We start from the raw sequence: 14654 nt of genomic DNA on the forward strand, positions 1-14654 counted from the left end.
GTCCACCACTCACCACTCACCACTCACCATCACCACCACCATCACCACCACCACACCCACCCACCCACCCCATCACCATCACCATCACCATCACCATCACCACCATCCCCGCATAAGTCCCTCTCCCCACGGAGCCCTTCCATCCCCCTCCTCCCCTCCCCCCTCCCTCCTCCCCTCCTCCCCTCCTCCCCTCCTCCCCACACACGTACTGTGGTAAAGGTATCCTCCATGCGAGACCAGTTCTGGGAGGCCATGGCTGCATGGTACTCCACTTCGTCCACCTCGTCATCCCATACGTCGTCCATCGTCTCCAATGTGGTGCTCAAAGTCGAGTGCCTCCGCCCGCCCCCGCCCGCACCAACAGCTTCTGCCCACTTCCCCATCATGTCACCCTCTGTCCGAGAAGAACGCCACCGCAAACTGCACAGGCTGCTCTCTGGCCATCATTGTCAACTCGGCACGTTGTGCCATGAATCGACTGCACATGTGCTCAAAGACTGTGGTCATCGTGCTTGGTTTGGCTGTGGTATGGTAAGAGGGATCGCGCGTTGTTGCGCGTCTTGGCGGCTTTAATCTACTTCTTGTACTTGCGCTTGTTGCGCTTGAGCACGGCCTGCCGCGCCTTCTCCAGCTCCTGCTGGGCGGCGAGAACCCGAAGGCGGGCTTCCATGTCAGCCTTGTTAGCTGCGACCTGGCCCTCGTCATCGAGCTCGTCGTCGTCGTCGCCACCGGCGGCAGCAGCGGCGGCGGCCGACGAGAGAGTGGCGATCGAGTCGAGCGCCTCGGCCGTCCGCTTGACGTCGCCGCCGGCCTTCTTGAGCAGCTTCTGTGGCTTCGAGTCACCAGCCTTGACCTGGGCGGCGACAACAAGGTGGGCGGTCGAGGCGGTGATGCCCTTGACCGCGGCCTTGATCCGCAGCGCCGGGTTCTCTGGCTTGTCCTTCACCGTCGTCTCGGCGGTAGTGACCAGGAGCTTGCACTCGGCATTGACTCGCTGCGCCGCCGAGATGAGGCCGGTGGAAAAGTCGGTGTCAGTGTGCCACATCGAGCCCTCGCCGCCCTCGCCAGCTGCCTGGTGGGCCATGACCTCCTTCTGACACATGGCCGCAGCCTTGATCAGCCCGGCTGCCGCCACCATGATGGTCTTGCACCCCTCGACAAGCTGTTCCTCAAACGACATCAGGCCGTCCTCGCCGCGCACAGGCCGGAGCCTATTGAGCTTCTTGAGGCCAGAGTTCTCGATGTCCTTGGCCGTCGACTTGAGCTCCTTGGCCGCCATGGCGTCGGCTGATCCCTCGCCGGCTAGCTCCGGGTTCGACACCACCAGCCCGGTCGCCAGCACCTCGGCCACGTCCTCGGCCACCTTGGCGCCCTCTTTCCGCAATGCCTTGTGCGCCGTCGCAGACTTCTTGGTTGTTCCGCCTGCAGCCTTGACCACCTTGAGCGCCTTGATCACGTCCGCCCCGAGCTCCTTCATAGCTGCCACAAACGGAGCGCGGATCTCGTTCTCAACCCCGGGCCCGATCGCCTTGCCGGCCATAACAAAGCCAACCAGCGCCCGCACCAGCGCCGACGCCGCCTCGCCCGCCGGCTTCTGGCCCTTGCGCGCCGTGACCACAAACTTGGTCACCGCGCCCGACACGCCCGCCGCCGCCGCCTCGAGCTCCTCCAGCGTCCCGTCGTCCTTGTCGCCAGCCTTGTGGTCCGCGTCGAGCGATTCGACCGCCTGCTTGGCCAGCTCGATCGCCGTCGTCACCTGCCGCTTGCCCGACGTCGCCAGCTCCTCTACCTTGGCGTTGACCTTGAGGAACCGCTTGAGCTCCTTGGTTGACGCCGCCTTGGCTTCGGCTGCCGCCGCCGCTGCCTCGGTCGACTGAGGATCGCTCGCCAGCTCGAGCGACGACGTCGCAAACGCAGCCAGCGCCTCAGTCAGTGCCTTGGCCGCGTCCAGCAGCGCCTGCTGTGCTGAGAGATCCGCGAGCGCCGGCACGCCGGCCTCCAGCGACGCAAGCAGCTTGCTCACGCTCTCGGCAAGGCCCTTGGTTGCTTCGCCGGTATCGCCGCCTGCGCTTGCCGCCTCTACCTTGAGCAGCGCCTTGCCGACCTTGGTTCCGGCCTTGGCCACTGCCGCCTCGTGGTCTGCGTACGTCGTGCCTTCCGCCGCCGCCAGCGAGCCCGATGTCACCATGAACGACATGGTGTCGAGCTCACCGAGCGCCTCCTCAATGGCAATCGCTGCCTCCTCGGCATCCTTCTCCGCCGACGCTTCGGCCTTGGCCGCCGCCAGCAGCGCCGCAATCGTCTTGGCTACCTTGGACGACGCGCTCTTTGCCACCTTGGCCTGCAGCGCCTTGTCCTTGGGTGAGCTCTTGAGCTCCGCCGCTTCCTCAAAGAGCTTGATCGACGCGTCGCAGAGCGCACGCCCGGCCGCCCGCAGCTCGTCTGGCGCCGACGAGCTCGTCGCCGCCGCAGCCACCGACGCCATCAGCGGCGCGTACAGCGTCGCCACCTCATCCACCGCCACCATGATCCGCTTCGGCACCTCTTTGCTGCCTTGCCCAGATGCAGGATCTTCGACCCAAGCTTCTTGCCTTGTGACTTGATGTCCGACTGGTAGTCCTTGTACGTCATCCCGCGGTCCTTGGCCGGCTCGGCGGCCGCCAGAATGGCGTCACGCGCGTGCGCCACAGCATCGGCGCCCGACGACCCGCTCGCCGATGTACCCTCGGCGTTTGCGCCCGCCGTCGCCAGTGCGTCCACAAGCGCGGCACCTGCGGCCTCGACACCGGCGCTCGCATCGCCGCCAGTGCCAGCCGCGTCGATGGCCGCGCGCAGCTCCGAGGTGAACGCCACTCCGGCCGCGAGGATGGCGGAGCAGTCGTCGGGCTCATCGGTCACTGCCGCCGCCGCCGCTGCCACAAGCTTCGCCAGCTGCGTAGCGCCCGCGCCGACGCTGTTCGCACCCGCCGCCATCGCCTCGCTCTCGCCACTCAGGCTCCCGGACGCCTCGGCGAGCGCCTCGATTGCGTCCGAGATACGCTTCTTGGCCGTCGCAAACGTGAGCTTTGATGAGGTGGTGAGGTCGCCGACCGACGCCGCCATCGAGCACTCCTCGAGACTCTCGATCGCCGCATCAACCGCGCTCCCCGCCGCCGCCAGCTCGGCCTGGCCCGGTGCCGCCGACTGCGCCTTCTTCTCCAGCTTTGTCAGCGCTGCGCCTGTCTTGCGGCCCGATGACTTGACTAGCGACTTGGCCGGCGCAGACTTGGGCTTGTTTGCCCACGCCTTGACCGCCGACACATGCGCCACCAGCTGCTCCGCCGTCACCCGTGCGCTCTTGACCAGTGCCGCGCCCTCTGGCGACAGCGCGTTGCCCGATCCACTTGCTGACGATGCGCCCGCGCCGTCGCTGCCAGATCCAACCTTGTTGGCGGCCTTCAACACTGCGCGCGTCGCTGCGCCCAACAGCGACGCAGCCGCCACCACTGGTGCCACGTCGACCTCGCCGCCCGACGACAGACTCTTGGCCGCCTTTGCTGCAGCCTTGGAGAGCTTGCTGGATGCGGCCTTGAGCGTCTTGCTGTGGCTCACCAGGCTCTCGTCCGCGTCCTTGGCCACAACCGCAAGCGTGTTGGCGAGCTTGATCAGCGCTGCCGCGCCCTTGAGCGCAGCCTTTGGCTTACCGGCCGCCGCCTTGGAAAGCGCCTTGACGCCTCCTGTGATGGCAGTGCCCTTCTTCTCGATGCTTGCCGCCGTCGCCGGCTCGAGTCCACCCGATGTGGTGCTTGACGAACCGCTGCTGCTTGCTCCGCTCTCGCCGCCTTCGGAAGACAGCGCGGCTGCAGCGTCGACGATTGCGGCCGCAAGAGATGCCAGTGCGCCTGGCAGCGGTTCGGCCACTGCCATCAGTGCATCCTGCCCTGGCGCGCTCGCAATCTTGGTCGTCTCCATCAGCGCCTTGACGGCGTCGGCAATTGTCGCCTTGGACGTCGCCAGCGACTCGAGCGCTGCCGGGTACGACGCGCCCGATGGCGTGGCGCCGGACTCGGTCTTGAGCTTGGCCTCAACAGTGGCAAGGAGGGCGTCGATGATGGCATCAAACTCGGTCGCCGCACCGTCCGACGCCGACTCGGCGACCGCAAGGAGCTCAGCAACCGCCGCCGCAGACGCATCTGCCGACGCCGCCGCCGCTCCTGCTGCCTCCTCGTCGTCGGCATCGTGCGCGAGGCTACGTGCGTCGCGAGCAGACGCTGCCGCAGCCTCGGCAACGGCCTTGACCGCCGTGACCAGCGGGACACGGGCGCCATCAGTCGGCAGCGCCGCCGCCAGCGTGCCTGCCGCGGTCTTGAGCGCATCAAAGGCGACGGTAAGGTCATCGGCGCCACGCTCGAGCTCCGAGTTTGAGCCCGACTTGGCGCCGTGGTTGAGCAGCGCAAGCGCGTCCGAGAGCGCCCGCGCCGCTGCAAGGAGGTCGTCGGTCATAGCGTCGGTGAGCGGGCCGGCGAGCGGAGGGAGGGAGGCCAGATCAAACGCGGCACCAGCCGAGGCAACCGCATCTTCGGCGCGGATGCAGGCGCCAACGCCCGGGATGGTGGCCATCATGGCGGCAAGTGCGTCCTTGAACGCCGCCACGGCAGCCGCAGTCTCGGCATCGGCGGCGGTCGAGTCGGACGACGACTTGTGGCGGGCCTCGGCGGCGGTGAGAAGGTCGGCCATGGCGCCGGCCACATCAGACGCGCGTTCAAGCGCCACCGGATTCGATCGCGCTGCGGCGTCCTCCTTGCACTTTTGCGCTGTGACGACGGCCGACGCGAGGATGGCAGCATTCGACGCCGCGTTGCCGGCCGCGGCGCCGACATCCTGTGGATTGAGGTTGGTCATCGCAGCCACCAGCACTGCCGCCGCCGAGCTGAGCGCTTCCATGGCAAACGACATCTCGGCGAGCGCCGCCGACTCGTTCTCGAAGAACTCCTTCTCCGGGAGTGAGCCATCTGCCGCCGACGCCGCAGCGGTCGCCAGATCACCCTGCACACCCTGGATGCGATCGAGTGCAGCCTCGACATCGAGGTCCCAGCACACGCCCTGGGCCTCACCAAAGGCCGACTTGAGCAGCGCAGTCTTCTCGCCGGCCTTGGAGGCCGAGTTGGCCACAGCCTCCTGGTCCGTCGGATCGACGTAGCCCGACGACGACGACTTGGCCGAAACCACCAGTCGAGAGACCGGGTGCAGCAGAGCCTTGGACGACTCGAGCAGCTCCTTCTGCGCCGATCGCGACGTCGGGTCGGCGAGGTACAGCTGCGCCGCCTTGCCAGCCGCCTCGTTTGGCGCCTGGACCTTGGTCTGCAGACCGGCGGTCTTCTTGAGCATCGCTGGAGAGCTGGACTCGCCAGCAGCATCAAGCTCGTCAAGCAGCGTGTTGTTCGCCACAACCGATGCCTTGGTCGCCTTGGCCAAATCGGTGAGGGCGCGCTTCTGCTCGCGTGCTGCGCGGAGCGCACGCGCGGCATCACCCACGCCAAGCGCCGCGTCCTTGAGCGCCTCGGTAGCAGCCTCCGACTTGTCGGTCGATGCGTTCGCGGTGGCAGCCGCAAAGGCCTCGAGTGCACTGGCGAGGTTCTGCGAGAGCTGGTTGAGCTCGTCCTTGAGCTCGGGGTTGACTTCGGATGTGGCCTCAAGCGCCGCCAGCTCGCCGAGCGCGGCAGCCTCGGCCGAGACGGTCTTGGCACCGGCGAGTGCCTGGCTCCGCGACTCGGCGTTGACGACGCCGACGATCGTGGTGTCGAGCGCGACCGAGGCCGCCGCAATGTCGGCGGTGCGGTCGATGTGCTCATCCGCGTCGGCAACCGACTCGGAGAGCTTGAGCAGGGCATCGTTGAGTGACTCTGCGGCGGCCTTGAGCGAGTCCATGTCAGCAAGATCGATACCCGAGACGTCGGCAAGGGTGAGCATGTCGACGATCGAGGCCTGGAGCTGGGTCTGCTGCACATCGAGCGCAGCCTGGACCTTGTCGTCGAGCACTCGGGCGCCGGCCATCGAGACTGAGTTGGTCATCGCGTCTGAGAGCGCCTTGACGTTGGCCTCTGCAGCCGCAAGCTTGGCCTTGGCCTCGGGATCATCAACCTTGTCCGAAACGTTGAGGCCAACCATGCCGCCGAGCGCCGACGAGAGATCACCGGCAGCGGCGAGTAGGTCATCCATGCACAGAAGCGAGGCGTCGGGAATGGCAGCAGCGGCGAGCATAGAATCGATAGCGGCGCCAAGGCCACGCGATGCGTCGGCGAGTGCCTCGGGATCGTCGTCGTTGGCGGCGGCGGCAACGACGCCCGCGAGCCGCATCTGCATGTTGGCGAGCGCGTCAGACATCTCTTCCGGCGCACCCAGGAGGGCGGCGGTGGTGCCTGCGGCGGTGACCAGCTCGTCAGCCAGCATCTGCATCCGCTGCGCCGAGGTGAGGACAGCATCGTGTGACGAGCCCTTGGCGGCGATCATGTCGTTGCCCGAGAGCGCCAGATCGCCGAGAATGTCGGCAAGCATGTCGCGGGCGTCTTGCAGTGAGGTGAGCTTGGCGTCGTCGTCGTCGGCGAGGTCGGCAAGGTCGTCGGGCAGATCGTCAGCGAGGATGACAGGTGCACCGGCGAGGAGCGCCGAAATCGACTGCAGCTCGCGATCGAGCGAGCGCTTGTTGAGCGACTGGCCGCCGGTTGTAGTCGAGCCGGCGGCGCCAGGCGCTGGACGGCGTGAGAGGCCCGGGCGCGAGACCGAGGAGGTGGTCATGGTCCGGCGGGCAGAGGTGGTGCGGGCGACACCTGCGGCGCGCGACGGGGCGATGACCTCCTCCTCGATGGCACGGAGCTCGTCGGCCTCCTGCTCCTTGGCGCGATCGCGACGCTGGTTCATGATAATATCGATGTAGCCGGCGATGAGAGCAGAGATCTTCTGGCCTTCCTCGGTGAGGACGGTGTAGTACTCGTCCTTATGGTCGCCGTAGTCGAGGGTGATCGAGGTCTTGGACGGCGACCAGCGGCGGAGCTGGGTGAGGGCAAAGGCCTCCTCAAGCGGCTGCTTGGTGATGGCGTCGAGGCGGAAGAGATGCGACTTGGAAATGCCAAGGAGGATAGGCTGGAACTTCTTGGTCAACTTGCCCTTCTTGTTGCGGATGGCTTCCTGGACGGTGAAGACAGTGATACCAAAGGTGTCAAGCGAGCGGGCGAGCTGGATGAACCGGAACTTGGCGTCGGTAACGGACATGCTGCCGAGCTTGGCGTGGGCCTGGAACACCTTCTCGGCGAGCTTCTTGGTCTTCTTGAACTCGATAGGCACAAACGGGCGAACATCGATCTTGCCCTTGCGGTGGCGATCGGGATCGTGTGCGCCGAGCACAACCTGGGCCATGAGAGCGGCAAAGAGAATGGCCTCGTCAAACTGGACCGGCAGGGCGCCCGAGGTCACGTCGTCGCGAAGCTGCTCAAAGAGGAGTGAGAGGGTCTGCGGATCCGAGGTGTCGATGGAGGCGTCGTAGAAGAAAAACTTCTTCTTGAGCAGGAGCGTGGTGTCGGCGGTGACGCCCTGGGCGTTGAGCGTCATGTCGGCCTTGAGCCATTCGTCGTCGGAGACTGGCTCGCCGCGTTTGCGGCGGCGCTTGAGATCTTTCTCGCGCGCCGCGCGCTGCTCGTCCGTCAGCTCATCCTCGGCGACCATGAGCGAGAACTCTTCCGGGTTGGAAATGTTCTGCTTGGCGCAGATGACTTCGACAAGGGAGGCGACCGGCTGCGAGACGTCGCACATGATGACTTTGCGCGAGCCGTCCATCAGCAGAATCCTCAGCGGCTGCTTGACCTGCTTGTAGACCAGCTCATCGAGGTTGTGCACGTCGTAGTACCGCAGCGTCTTGGTCAGATCGAGCCAGTAGCACTTGGTCAAGTCAAACTTGTTGAGAAAGTACAGCCCATAGTCAGGCCGTGCCTCCATATTGAACGTTTCTGCGATCTTGGCCACGCAGTCGACGCCGTACGCCGACTGCAGAGGGAGGGATGGGGGAGGGGGGGGGGGGGGGGAGGCGGCGGTTGAGTCGCGAGTCTGTGAAAAACGAGCCTTTCGGCAAAATTGGTAAACGGCTCACCCTCGGTCGAAGCAGCCCATGGCGGACGCTGGGGATGTAGGGCATACACGACGACTACGGGGTTGTGCAGTAGGTGTAGGTGGCGAGCGATGGTGCCTGTAGGGCGAGCAGGGTGTGAAAGGGCAGACGCTATGCCGCACAAGACGCGGGCGACAGGGCGGGCGAGCGGAGGGAAGGGGCGGAACAATGGCAGCAGGGCAACATACCGACATGAACTTGATGGACTTTGTCCGCTCGTTGATGGCACGCGTGCTGGGGTCTCGATCCTGCATGGTGATACGGACAGTGAGCTCCTGGCCATTGTCGGTTGTCTCGTGGTAGTCAAAGATGGCCTCGTTGATGCCCATACCGAGCCCGCCGGCGATACCGGACGACATTTGCGGTGGGTGTGCGAGTCGAGTGATGGGCGGCGAAATGGGGGCGTTTGTTACTGGGCCTTCTTGGCGTCCGGATCGGTCGGGGCAGGTCCGCCGGCAACCGCAGCCTTGAGTGCCTTGATCTCTTCACGAGCAGACTTCAGCTTGTAGTTGAGCGAGAAAAGGCCCTTGTTGACAGCCGAGAGAACAAGGAGCATGAGGGTGAGGTACATGTTGCGCTGAGCGCGGAAGTAGCGGATCTGGTTGGCCTTGGAGTTTGCGTGCGCGTCGCCATGCTCGCGTTCGTCAGCGATCGTGGTGGCAGTGCGGAACGAGTCGGCAAAGACGAGAGCCACAAAGACGAGGAGTGCGTAGTATGCGAGCTGACCACGGGCACCCGAGAGGGTGACGAGCTTGGAGATGAGGGTGTGCTGCAGGAGTTTGACCACAACCGAGAGAGTGGCCGAGATAGTGCCGACGATGGCGAACACGCCAGCATGGGGGGTGGGGGGAAGGGGGGGGAATGACGACGATGATGGAAACCGGGACGAGGAAAGCAACCAGGACGGGGACGGGAACAGCAACCAGGAACAGCAACCAGGATGAGGACAGTAACCAGGACGACGACGGCAACCAGGATGAGGACAGTAACCAGGATGGGGATAGCAACCAGGACGACGACGGCAACCAGGACGACAACCACCACACGACCATGACACACAATCTTATTAAGTCATCATCCCCCACCCCCCCATGCCCTTGCCCCCGCACATGTGACCATTCACAGGCGAAGAGACCAAAGAATGGCCGACCTCAGCAAGAAGAACCAAAGACGGCCCCGCAGGCTACGGACGTACCTTCCACGAGACAAAGAGAGGAACAAGTAGGACGGCACAGATAAGAGCCTGGACAATGAGGGTGTAGTAGACACCGGCGAGGATGATGCTCATGTTGATGGGTGAAGGACAGTTAGTGAGGTGGACGATGATGGTTGTCTGCTGGGTGAAGACGTAGGTCGGTGGCGGAGTTTCGAACAATGGCACACACACCCACACACACACGTTTGTGGCACTGGCTCTCTCACCAACACACGCAAGACCTGGTACCACTCTGGTTTAGCTGGGACGGGCTCATCATGCAGCTTCTTCACACACAATCAACGATTGTTTAGCCCACCACATAAAACTCTTGCGCTAGCCCAAGCTCTCACGTTTGCTCTCTCGGCCTACAACAACGAACCGGACGAGTTGTTGACGTTGCCGAGGAGGCCAGAGCCGGCAGCGACAAAGGTAGGCGCAGTGGCGGCCACCTCGTCGTCGTAGTAGTCATAGTACTCGTCGTCACCGGCAGGAGCCGCGGGCAAAGACGCGGCCGGAGCAGCGGACGCAGGAGCGGCCGCCGAGCCGGTGGCGCTGTAGCCAAGGTCGAGCAGGTTGGAGGTGCGCGAGGGCTTGGCCGAGGCGGGCGCAGGCGTGGCAGACGCGCCCGGCACGTCGTCGTCATAGTAGTCGTAGTAGTCGTCGTCAGCACCAGTGGCGGCGCCGTAGAACCCGTAGTTTCCACCGACGGGTGCGGCGGCGCCGGGCATGCCGGGTGCGGCGCCAGGTGCGGCGTCGTCGTCCGAGTAGTAGTCGTACTCGCCGTCGTCTGCGTAAAAGGCGTCGAGCGACATGTCGCCGGCAGCGCCGACGACACCGCCAAACGCCGGTGTCTGTGCCTGCTGCATGGACGGAACGCCGTGGGCTGCGGCGTAGTCATCGGGGCCAAAGCCGCCAAAGCCAGACGAGCCAAAGCCGCGGGCAGACGGGGCCTGCAGCGGCGCCGCTGGCGTCCGCAGCGAGTGGTCGGGCTCCTCAAGCGTCCACTCGGGAAGCGGGAGGTAGGCCGGTGTGGCGTGGCCGACCAGGTGCGAGAGCGAGCCGATGACAAAGGCTGCGCGCGAGGCGTAGGGCGAGACGACGCGCGGCGCCGGCTTGGGCGCGTGGAAGAGGCGCTTGGCGGCGGCGGCAAAGAGCGGCGTCTCGCGCTTGGCGAGTACGGCAGTCATGAAGCGGACCCGGTCGCGAACGTCGTAGTTGGCGTCGTACTTGCCCAGCGCAAGAATGTACTCAAAGAGTTTGGCGGTCTGGTTCGGGTTGGCAAGGAAGAGCTTGGCAGCCATGTTGAGGATCTGCAGCTTGGTCACCTCGTCCTCGGCCGCAAACGACTTTGCCAGCTTGCGCTCGACATCGGGCGCATACTCGGGCACCCGCGATGCGTACTCGCCAATAACCCAGACGATACACGCGCGCGCCGATGCGATGGAGATTTTGTCCAGCAAGTAGATGAGGTGCTTGATGATGTCGTCGAGGGCGCCCGACTGGACGGTCGCCACCTCAGAGGCGGTGAGCGCAGAGACCGTCGGCTCGGCCACCGCACGCAGCTGCAGCAGCTTCTTGATAACCACCACCGACTCGGCCACCACAAGGTCCGACTTGGAGTGCAAGAGCGAGATGAGGCCCTCGAGGCACGACTCGGTCACCTCAGGCACCCGCATGGCACACCGGCCCACAGCCTGGATCGACTCGGTGACAAACGAGACTTCGCCAGACCGCACGTACTGCTTGAGCTCGTGGAGAATGGCGGAGATGTTCGACTCGGACGCCAGCTGAGTGATGATCTCCAGCTTGAGCTTGCGAACATACATCGGGTCGCCAGACTTGACAAAGAACTCCTTGAGCGAGCCCAGAAACATCGACGGCCGCTTCGATGCCATGGTCGCAATGTTCGAGAGCACCACGTACTGCACCTCGCGGTGCGAGCGGACGAGCCGGATGAGCGCCTTGCCGGCAATGCCCACGTCGGAGCGAGGCGCCGAGTGGAAAAAGAGCATGGCGACAGACATAACGACCGACGCGTTGCGTGACTGCAGCAGCGACTGGGCTCCACGGAGCACAGCCCGGTGGTCTGCGTGCATGTAGTACTCCTTGACCGCCCCGTCAGGCGCAGTCGTCACGTCCTCGGCATAGAACGAGTCGAGGTCCTGGGCGAGGCCCGACGCGCCCCATCCGTCGTCGTTGTCGGCGTCCTCCTCAGTTGTGGCCCCGTTGGGGTTGAGGAACTGCGTCCGGATGTACCGCACCAGCATGTTGAGGATCATAGTCTGGCCCCACTCGTCGCAGTCGACGAGCAGCGTGCAGAGCTTGAGGTACTGCGGGTGGATAAGCTCATACTTGGTTGGGCAGACCACGTTAAAGGCGTTGACCGCAGAGCCGAGCACAAGCGTCGACGAATCGTTGAGGAGCGTCTCGATCATGTCCACAAGCTCATCCTCGGTGTCCGGAGAGACCGAATACAGCTTGGGAATGGCGTGCGCCGCAGCCTTGCGCACGTACGGGCTCGGGTCCGAGCAGCAGGTCTTGATGGCGGCCGCCACCACTTGCGAGATGATGGGCACTCGGATCGACGAGAGCACTCGGAGCGACGACGCACGGATGAGCTGGTTCGAGTCCTGCAAGTTCTTCTGGAACGTCCCACAGAGAGGAGCGCGAGATCCTGCTGCTGCTCCGCATAGTGCTGCAGGAAGATGTACACCAGCTTCTTGACCTCGAGCGACTCGCAGACCACGTTCTTGACCACGTCCGGGAACATGTGCGAGACGTCGCGGCCCTTGGAGAACATCTGCCCCCCACACACGCCATCAGTCAAATGAGTGCTTTTCATGTGAGTTCTTCTGCGCGCAGGCCTGCTGCCCGTGACCTTGTCCCGCTCTGCTACCTCCGCTGCAGGAAAAGGTCGTAGTAGACCAGGTGGGTGAAATTGTGGTGGCGATCACGATCGCGATTTGCCAGAGCATGATCGCGATCGCGAGTGTCGCTGGCACGGCGGGGAGGACAAGGTGGCGTGGGGGGGGAGTGTGGAAGGTCGGCAGAGGAAAGGCAGTGGAGCGGCAGGTTGTGTGGTGGGTTGGGGGGAGGTTGTGGGGGGAGGGGGAAGGGGGAAGGAGTGGAGGAGTGGGTGGAGGAAGCGGCGGTGGGGCATGCGACTGGCGGCGATTCGTTGAAATGCGTGTGACTTGACGAGGGGGGGGTGGGGACAGCAGGGGATGGGGAGGAGGACAAGGCGAGAGAAGAAGAAAGGGAAGAGAAGGGGATGGGGGGGATGTGTGGAGGAGGGGGGTTACGTACAGCAATGAGGCGCTTCAGGCCCTCCAGCTTGTCCTTGGTCGACCTGTTGTCCAGCAAGCGGGCGACCTCTTCCATTTTCTCGTCGGTGCCACCGCCAAAGAGGCCAAGGCCGTCCTCGCCATAGACCGACGAGACGGACGAGTTTGCTCCACCTGGGCCAAAGCCGCCGCCTCCAAAGCCGGAAGTGGTCGAGCCGCCTGGAGAGCCCGCTGCCTCGTAAAAGCCGTTCGACATGAGGACTCACTGCAGCGTCGAGTGGCGGGACTCGCTGTCGGTGGCGGCGAGGGCCGACCGGGCGGCGGGTGGCGGGTGGCGGCTGGTGGCGGCTGTGTGATGGGAGTTGTGTGCAAGGAGGCGTTTCTTCACGGCCATGCGTAGGCAAGTGCGTGGGGCTGCAGAGGAGTCGTGGGGGGGGGGGGGGGGGCATGTCACGGGTGCCGAGGCCTGGATCCGTAGAATGAAGTCGAGTGTGCGAGAGGGGAGAGGGGGGGAGGGGGGGAGACAACGGTAAATGCGAGACGCTGGCAGCTGCAAGGACGCGCCGGTCATGTCCGGTGTCGAGCGAGTGGCGGAAGAGATGAGAGAGCACGCGACGCAAGCGAAAGATGCGGGCAGGCAGCAGGAGTGGTGGGCGGTGGTGGAAGGTGGAGAGCGAGGGAGGCTGCGGTGTAGAGCGGGCGGCTGTCCAGAGCACGAGCGCTGAGCAACGCGAGGCTCCCAGGGAGAACGATGTGCGAGAGAGAAACAGAGAGGGGTGGGCCGAAAGAGCAAGAGGATGCATAGACTTAGAGGATAGTGCACGACTTCTTGGAGCCCTCGCCGGGCTTTGGCCCCGAGTTTGGATCTCTCAACTCTAGAAATTCCTCGGACGGCAGTGACTCGACGTCGCCGAGGATCTCGTCGTTGCCAATCTGGCGCTTTGCCTCGGGCAGGTAGAGGAAGCAGGTCTGTGCGTCGATGTTGTAGCAGCGCGACTTTTCACGCACAATGTCCACAGCAGCCTGGCCGGTCAGTTCCAGGTCCATACGAATCGTCTTCTCGATGACCGGGTAGTTCCACGGGAACACAATGCGCTTGGTAGTCGTGCCCATGGTGACTCGATGTGTAGAGATCAGAGAGAGGAGGGGGTGGAGGGTGGAGGGGGTGGGAGAAAGGCGGAGAGGGTGGGTGCCTAGTCCGAGCCGAAGTCTAAAACGGTGCTGTTGTGGGTCGGCAAACGTTAGATAGTTAGCCACCGAGGAGAAGGGAGGGGGGGGGTGAGTGGTGAGTGGTGCACAGGGTGCTGGTTACAGCAAGAGGAGCAAGGGGATGGGAGAGGAGAGGAGAGGAGAGGAGGGGAGGAGGGGGAGGACAGGGGCCGGGGGACGGAGGGGCAGGTGGGGAGTGCGGGGAGGAAGTGGCGGTGTGGGGTGCGTAGGTAGGCAAAATGGAGGCAGGCGAGTTGGCCGCCGCCAGCAACCGGCAACCGCACGCGTGGCGGGAAGGCGGCAGCAAAGCGAAGGCTCCTTGGCGAGGAGGAGCGGGATACGGAGTCTAACCGCTGGAAAAAAGATGGAGCACACTGTACAGAGGGAGTGTAGCAGTGGTGGGAGCTGCTTGGTTGGGTATGGGCTTCAGCATGGGGAGGGGGAGGTCAGGGAGCACCCCGCCGAGCTCGACGCCAATGTTCGCGATCAGAGGCGACGGACATTCGACGGGAGCGAGCGGAGCGACCGATGGGCAAGGACGAGGGAGCTACGAATAGCGCTAATGGAGGAGGGATAGGGGGGATTAAAGTGGATAGGAGCAGAGTACACGCATCACACATGTACACCAGGAGGTTTGTAGCAAGAAAAAGTCGTTCTGTACCAAGTACGAGGTGGCGGAAGACGGTGCGTTCCCCAAAGCGGGGCAGGCGGGGAACTGGACGTGCCAACAACGTTGGTCACTTTTTTCCCTCAACCGCCACGACGACGGCCCCAGGCGGGGGGGGGGGGGGGGGCAGGAGGGGAGGGGAAGGGGGGGGGGGGGAAA

General features: G+C 64.4%; 5 protein-coding genes across 5 annotated transcripts in view; all 5 read right to left on the reverse strand.

Moving 5' to 3' along the window:
* AMSG_01953 (uncharacterized protein) overlaps nucleotides 1–321 on the reverse strand; it is a gene marked incomplete at its 3' end in the record, with an annotated part of 1149 nt that extends 828 nt beyond the window's left edge. Inside the window, exon 1 of the mRNA XM_013905997.1 lies at nucleotides 210–321. Coding sequence (XP_013761451.1) covers nucleotides 210–305 — 96 coding nt within the window. The 5' untranslated portion in view covers nucleotides 306–321. The remainder of the gene's footprint in view (nucleotides 1–209) is intronic.
* Nucleotides 322–535: 214 nt separating this feature from the next.
* AMSG_01954 (uncharacterized protein) lies at nucleotides 536–8496 on the reverse strand (the record flags this gene model as incomplete). Its single annotated transcript, XM_013905998.1, has 3 exons — nucleotides 536–2549; nucleotides 2579–8016; nucleotides 8326–8496. The coding sequence occupies 3 exons, from the start codon at nucleotides 8494–8496 to the stop codon at nucleotides 575–577; spliced, it is 7584 nt and encodes a 2527-aa protein (XP_013761452.1). The 3' UTR covers nucleotides 536–574.
* Nucleotides 8497–8527: 31 nt separating this feature from the next.
* AMSG_01955 (uncharacterized protein) lies at nucleotides 8528–9453 on the reverse strand. Its single transcript, XM_013905999.1, has 2 exons — nucleotides 9333–9453; nucleotides 8528–8906 (listed from the first exon to the last, which is right to left on the reverse strand). Exons 1-2 carry the CDS (start codon nucleotides 9423–9425, stop codon nucleotides 8547–8549), a joined length of 453 nt encoding a protein of 150 aa, XP_013761453.1. The 5' UTR covers nucleotides 9426–9453; the 3' UTR covers nucleotides 8528–8546.
* A 247-nt stretch (nucleotides 9454–9700) lies between these two features.
* AMSG_01956 (AP-3 complex subunit beta-2) lies at nucleotides 9701–12891 on the reverse strand (the record flags this gene model as incomplete). The annotated part of the gene is made up of 2 exons (XM_013906000.1): nucleotides 12642–12891; nucleotides 9701–12135 (listed from the first exon to the last, which is right to left on the reverse strand). Exon 2 carries the CDS (start codon nucleotides 11768–11770, stop codon nucleotides 9701–9703), a length of 2070 nt encoding a protein of 689 aa, XP_013761454.1. The 5' UTR covers nucleotides 11771–12135; nucleotides 12642–12891.
* A 165-nt stretch (nucleotides 12892–13056) lies between these two features.
* AMSG_01957 (uncharacterized protein) lies at nucleotides 13057–13842 on the reverse strand. The gene has a single exon (XM_013906001.1). The coding sequence runs from the start codon at nucleotides 13730–13732 to the stop codon at nucleotides 13427–13429; it is 306 nt and encodes a 101-aa protein (XP_013761455.1). The 5' UTR covers nucleotides 13733–13842; the 3' UTR covers nucleotides 13057–13426.
* Between the last annotated feature and the right edge of the window lie 812 nt (nucleotides 13843–14654).

This window comes from Thecamonas trahens, assembly GCF_000142905.1.
Source record: "Thecamonas trahens ATCC 50062 unplaced genomic scaffold supercont1.7, whole genome shotgun sequence".
Lineage (NCBI taxonomy): Eukaryota > Apusomonadida > Apusomonadidae > Thecamonas > Thecamonas trahens.